Below are 6,268 nucleotides of genomic sequence, written 5' to 3'. Positions count from 1 at the left end.
CCTAACGCTCGAGCGCGTTAACGCTCATAACCTCAAAGTGTCAGAGCTACGGACTATGAGCTTCATTCTCATCGTCAGCTGCCACCGTCATTCAGAGGCACGCCGAGGACAGCACATTCAAGGCCGTTTCCACAAGGAGGTCGCCACCGGAAGTCGTCAACAAAAGCGCGGCTGCGCAGTAACGGTAAGGAAAACTGTTCGCGGTAGTGCCGACGAAGTTCCTTGTTACGTCTGTTTCAAGCAGGTCAGCTCGCGATGACGTCTGCGCAAGATATCAGAGTGCTCAAAAAACATAGAGCGATCGTCAAAGGCGCGTGCACGCGGATTCACACATACATCGACGCGATTTCTTTTGCCACTCCGGCTATTGCTGCTCAGCTTGAGGAACGTAGAATCAAGTTAGACGAATATTGGTCACAATATAACACAATACAAGCGAAGATAGAGTTGCTTGACGAAAATGAGGGCAATGACCGGATCGGCTTCGAGGAAGCGTATTATTCGCTTTACGCAAGGATTCGCGAACTTCTTAATCCATTATTAGCTCCGCGGGCGCAACCGACACAACCGATATCACTGCTATGTCGGGCGCATTCAATCGATCGGAAAATCATTGCAGTGTCAGATTGCCTAAGTTGAATCTTCCAAAGTTTTCCGGCAAATACGATGAATGGTTTCCATTCTACGATTCATTTAATTCAATTATACATTCAAACGCGTCAATCAGTGACATACAAAAATTACAACATTTAAAGTCTACACTTACCGGTGACGCGAGTGGCGTAATCAGTGCATTGGAAATTTCCGCCGCAAATTATCAAATAGCATGGGATATTTTAAAGGAACGTTATGATAACAGACGAATGATCGTTCACACGCACATTAAAGCAATATTAGATTTACCCTCGCTCACCAAGGAAGATTCAACCGAGCTGCGTCGAATCGCGGACGGGGCAATCCGACATGTACAAGCCCTCAAGGCACTTAAATGTCCCACGGCGCACTGAGACGATCTGTTAGTATACATTCTAACCTCAAAATTCGATCCACGAACATTACGAGAATGGCAGTCCTCTTTAACAGGTACTGAAACTCCCACATTTAAACAATTTAACGATTTTATTTCTCAACATTGTTTGGTGTTAGAGATCACAAACAAGGTCAGTCTCGCTTCCAAGGACACTAACAAAAATTCACAAACCAACGCAAAACGACAATCCACATGTGCAGCAACAGTCAAATCCAAGTGCAACTATTGCAAGGGCGAGCATCCCATGTATTACTGCAAGGAGTTTTTGGCACTGCCAATCAAGCAAAGGACGGTAGAGGTACGCAATCGTAAACTTTGTGTCAACTGTCTCCGCTCTCCGATGCATTCATTGGACAAATGCACATCTAGAGGTTGCAAAATTTGCAAAATCAAACACAATACGTTGTTGCATACGAGCACCAGCTCGGCGAAGGATCACTCCGGCACTTCCGGCACAGGGGAATCAAGCATACAAAATTCCACGACAGCCGTGACGACACATTCGTCGAACATTCAAGGCAAAGATCATATCATGCTTTCCACAGCTGTGGTCAATGTCATTGCCTCCGATGGCACGTCACATTCATGTCGAGCTTTATTAGATTCTGGATCTCAAGCAAGTTTCATTTCTAGACAACTCGCCGCAACTCTTGGTTTACCGCTACGCCCGCTAAACGTCACAATATCTGGTGTCAACAGTACCTCATCAAATGCTACAATGGCGACCAAGGTAACACTGCAATCCAGATTAATTTCTTATTGTAGGACGAGGACTGCATAGTAACAGAGCGGATAACCGAGAAGCTTCCACTAACTACTTCAAGGCGTGGAGACTACAACATTCCTCGAAACCTCAAGCTAGCGGACCCCCATTTCAACGTTTCCTCCAAGGTCGACATTTTGATCGGAGCAGAAATATTTTGGGAGTTACTTTGCATAGGACAAATCGAGGCCACTCACAGCCATCCAACTCTGCAAAAAACAAGATTAGGATGGATTCTGGCTGGACGTCGCAGCATCACAGCGGCGCCTGCAGAAAACGTGCGAGCATTCACCACAGTCATATCCAATGCTCAACTGCACGATCAACTAACACGGTTCTGGCAAATTGAACATCTCGGCAATCAAGTCGTGAACAACAAGGACGATGCTTACTGCGAGGAGCATTTCGAAGCTAACGTTGGACAGAACGAACAAGGCAGATACATAGTAAAACTTCCAATCAAGGAAGAATTAATCGGCAACCTTGGCAGCACAAGGGACATCGCATTGCGACGCTTACAAGGAACAGAGGGTCGGTTCATACGAGATCCCAACTTAAGGGACCAATATGTCAACTTCATGGACGAATATTTGAAACTAGGACACATGAAGGAAGTCAGCGTGTCTCCACTTGAGGATACAGCATCTTTCTACTTGCCTCATCATGGCGTCTTCAAGGGCGCTAAACAGTCATCCAAGATTCGTGTCGTTTTCGACGCTTCAAGTAAGAGCGACACAGGATTATCATTAAACGACGTCTTGAGAGTCGGCCCAGTGGTGCAGCAAGATTTGATGTCAATCGTGATGCGATTCCGCACCTTCGTTCACGCTTTGATCGCAGACATCATAAAAATGTACCGCCAGGTGCTCATACACCCTTCGCAAACATCTCTTCAAAGAATTTTGTGGCGCAGCGACTCCAAGGCGGACATCAAGACATATACTGATGACAGTGACCTATGGCACGTCATCGGCTTCTTTTCTCACAACCAGGTGCATCAAACATCTAGCCGATCATCATTCATCCACGTTTCCCATTGGATCAGCGTGTATAAGGCGCGACTTCTATGTCGACGATCTACTAACCGGTGCAGACACCATCCAAGAAGCGGAGACTCTTCGAGATGAAGCGATCGAACTACTGAGGCTAGGCGCATTTGAGCTTGGAAAATGGACTTCCTACACCCCAGAATTGCTGGACGCAACACCCAATAGAAATGACAAACCCGTTGTCATCGACGACGACGAAAGCGCTCACATCTTGGGGATCAAATGGAACGCCAACACAGACACGTTACATTTTTCATACGACCCTGTCATGTCACATGACGCAATTTCAAAACGGAAAATTCTATCGGACGTTTCCAAATTGTACGATCCGTTAGGCTTACTTGGTCCAATCATCGTCAACACCAAGTTAATATTGCAAGATCTCTGGCGAGCAGGCATTGATTGGGACGAGTCAGTTCCTCAGAACTTACACGTACGATGGATCACCTTCAAGTCGCAGTTGACAGAGCTCAACCAGCAATTCCCAGACGTGTCAAATACAGCATTGAACGTCAACATATACAAATACATGACTTCTGTGATGCCAGTCAAAATGCATATGGAGCCTGCGTGTACATACGGATTGAGTTCGATGCGAACAAGTATCGTTCAGAACTTCTTTGCTCCAAATCAAGAATTGCACCGTCGAAGGCTGTATCATTGCCAAGGCTAGAACTATCTGCAGCGCTTCTACTGGCACGGCTGATGGACAAGGTTCGATTGTCAATAAATACGTCTGACATCAAGGTGTATCTATGGTCGGATTCAACAATTACATTGAGCTGGATATCCTCAGAATCACGCATGTTTTCAGTTTTCGTCGCAAACCGCATAGGGGAAATACAACGGTTGACTCAAGCGACGGATTGGCGACACGTACCGTCCGGTCAAAATCCAGCCGACTTACTTTCACGAGGTTCAAATCCAAGCGATTTAATTCATGCAACCACTTGGTGGAAGGGTCCCGACTTTCTGCAACACAATGAGAATTTCTGGCCCGCCAATAAATTTCTACGTCAGGAGGACACCTCCGAACTACGAAAAATATACGTTAACATTGCAGTCGTTGACACCAGTGTCATAGAAGACATACTCAACAATCATTCAAATCTTGACAGAGCCTGTCGCGTTGTGGCATATTGCTTGAGGTTCTTACGAAGACCTACAGGCATTACAACACATTTCGTCTCCCACGAAGAAACCACGGCAGCATTGCAACTAATGTATAGGATTGTGCAAACAGCATTCCTTTCCCGAGGAGTACAAGGCTTTGAGCAGCAACAAGAGCCTCAATACATCCAGCGGGATTTTGACACTCAATCCATTTCTCGACGATGGATTAATTAAAGTTGGAGGTCGATTAAAACATTCAAATCTAACAAAGGACGCGCGTCACCCGGTGCTGCTACCGAAAAATCACGAACTATCAAGACGAATCATCACGCAAGTGCATGTACGTAGCTTACATGCCGGCACCCAGGCTACGTCAGACAGCAATTTTGGCCTTTAGCATTGCGATCTCTAACACGAAAAATCATTTTAAAGTGCGTTAAATGTTTTAAGGTTAAGCCTGTTCATTCAGAAACCATTATGAGCTCCTTACCCTCTAGTCGCATCACTGTTTTCCGACCATTCTCGTATTGCGGCGTGGACTACGCCGGTCCGTTAACTCTGCGAGAGGGGAAACGCAGAAACGCGCATAGCATACATCGCCATGTTCGTATGCTTCGCTACTAAAGCGGTACACATAGAACTAGTGAGTGATTTAACCACCGACACGTTTTTAGCAGCCTTCAAAAGGTTTATATCGCGCAGAGGGAAGCCTTCCCACATGTGGTCAGATAATGGCACTACTTTCGTAGGTTCCCATCATCGTTTGCGCGAATTCTCTAATTTTCTTGAAAAAGAGTGCATACAAAATGAAATCCAGTTATTTTTGCGCGAACAGCGAATAACATGGAACTTCATACCACCCAACGCTCCACATTGTGGAGGACTCTGGGAAGCCGCGATAAAGTCTGCAAAATTTCACTTATATCGTATAATCGGCAATGCTCATCTAACTTTCAAAGAGATGCAGACTATTTTATGCGATATAGAAGCGATATTAAATTCACGGCCCATCGCTCCATTGAGCGAAGACCCCAATGACCTCGCTATTTGAGCCCCGGACATTTTTTAATCGGCACTACCGTAGACATTTTTCCTTGACACGATTTGAGCGACATAAACGAAAATAGGCTTGTTCGTTGGCAACGCGTAGAACAATTGAGGCAACATTTCTGGCGAAGGTGGAGTTCAGAATATCTCCACACCTTACAAGCTCGTTCCAAATGGAAGACTAGCAAGGGGGATCAGTTAAAGGTCGGTCAAGTCGTACTAATAAAACAGCAAGGGTTACACCCTCTTCACTAGCTATTAGGGCGCGTACAAGGCGTTCATCCGGGCACAGACGGCGTTGTAAGAACCGCTGACATAAAAACGGCAAAGGGTATCCTTACAAGACCGTTAAGGGGGCAAGATAGGTAACGAGGCCGAAGAAAAGCAGATTTTTGAGATTTTTTTCTCGGTCCTGAATAAATATGATTAGTTGTAAGTTTTTACATGTAAAAGAGTTATTTTTAAAGTGTACTTCTGAATTTTTGTATGAAGAAATATTCAATATTTATCTCGTGGTGGCGGTAGTTCGTCGGCGTTAAAAAAAAGAGACGGCGTACGGTGCGTAACGTCTGGCCTCACAGGGTTATCTGAAATAAAAAAACCAAAGTGATTTATTTAATATATTAGTTTCTTGTGCTTTTGAACGATTCCATTTTGAAAAATATGCGATTTTCGATTTTTGGCGCGGTTTTGAATGTAGAGGTACGATTTTCACGTAAAAAATCAGCCTATTATTGCCCGTAAAAAATAGTAAAAATTTTTTTTTAAATAAAAACGATCGTTCAAGAGCAAGTATTTATCATATAAAAGATGCCTGCAAAATTTCATTAAGATCGGTGCACTACTTTTTGAGTTATGTTACGCACCGACTTCAAAAAAGTAGTTTTGAGAAAAACGCGTTTAAAGTTTTAAGAGTAAATAAAAGTATAATAATGATTTGTTTTTCCAACTTACATCGAATCATCTATTCCAGGGCCATAGTGGGCATCCTCTGTGCTGCACCAGTTTTCCCAGTGGAAAACGCTATAAAACTCGCTGAGATATACCGGTTATTTCGTAATAGTGTTCGTACTATATTTAATAACTTTAACAAAAATATTTTTTAAATATGGTATGCTGATTGGGTAGCACGGCGCTAGTGCTGCACCAGTTTTCCCAGTGGAAAACGCTATTAGTCCGATCGACTTGAAATTTGTTGTACTTTCATATAAAAAATTATCAAAAAAAATGTTTTTTTCAAGTTGCTAACCTATCTTGCCCCCTTAA

At 44.0% G+C, this 6,268-nt stretch overlaps 2 protein-coding genes across 2 annotated transcripts; both read left to right on the top strand.

Annotated features, from left to right (window-relative positions):
- Window positions 1-255: 255 nt before the first annotated feature.
- On the top strand, window positions 256-3,515 carry LOC108774620 (uncharacterized). Its single transcript, XM_018540771.1, has 5 exons — window positions 256-494; window positions 545-990; window positions 1,084-1,760; window positions 1,796-2,586; window positions 2,657-3,515. Exons 1-5 carry the CDS (start codon window positions 256-258, stop codon window positions 3,513-3,515), a joined length of 3,012 nt encoding a protein of 1,003 aa, XP_018396273.1.
- A 1,041-nt stretch (window positions 3,516-4,556) lies between these two features.
- Window positions 4,557-5,006, top strand: LOC108774619 (uncharacterized). The gene has a single exon (XM_018540770.1). It carries the CDS (start codon window positions 4,557-4,559, stop codon window positions 5,004-5,006), a length of 450 nt encoding a protein of 149 aa, XP_018396272.1.
- Window positions 5,007-6,268: the final 1,262 nt, after the last annotated feature.

Source organism: Cyphomyrmex costatus, unplaced genomic scaffold, assembly GCF_001594065.2.
Source record: "Cyphomyrmex costatus isolate MS0001 unplaced genomic scaffold, Ccosl1.0 scaffold2672, whole genome shotgun sequence".
Classification (NCBI taxonomy): domain Eukaryota; kingdom Metazoa; phylum Arthropoda; class Insecta; order Hymenoptera; family Formicidae; genus Cyphomyrmex; species Cyphomyrmex costatus.
This window is presented reverse-complemented; position numbering and strand designations above follow the sequence as displayed.

Bases quoted from the DNA above. Each gene is read 5' to 3' on its own strand.
- LOC108774620 (XM_018540771.1), top strand. From the start codon at position 256: ATGACGTCTGCGCAAGATATCAGAGTGCTCAAAAAACATAGAGCGATC. The intron at 495-544 runs GTATTATTCGCT...ATCCATTATTAG, and splicing joins CGGATCGGCTTCGAGGAAGC to CTCCGCGGGCGCAACCGACA. The intron at 2,587-2,656 runs GTCAATCGTGAT...ATGTACCGCCAG, and splicing joins GTGGTGCAGCAAGATTTGAT to GTGCTCATACACCCTTCGCA.
- LOC108774619 (XM_018540770.1), top strand. From the start codon at position 4,557: ATGTTCGTATGCTTCGCTACTAAAGCGGTACACATAGAACTAGTGAGT.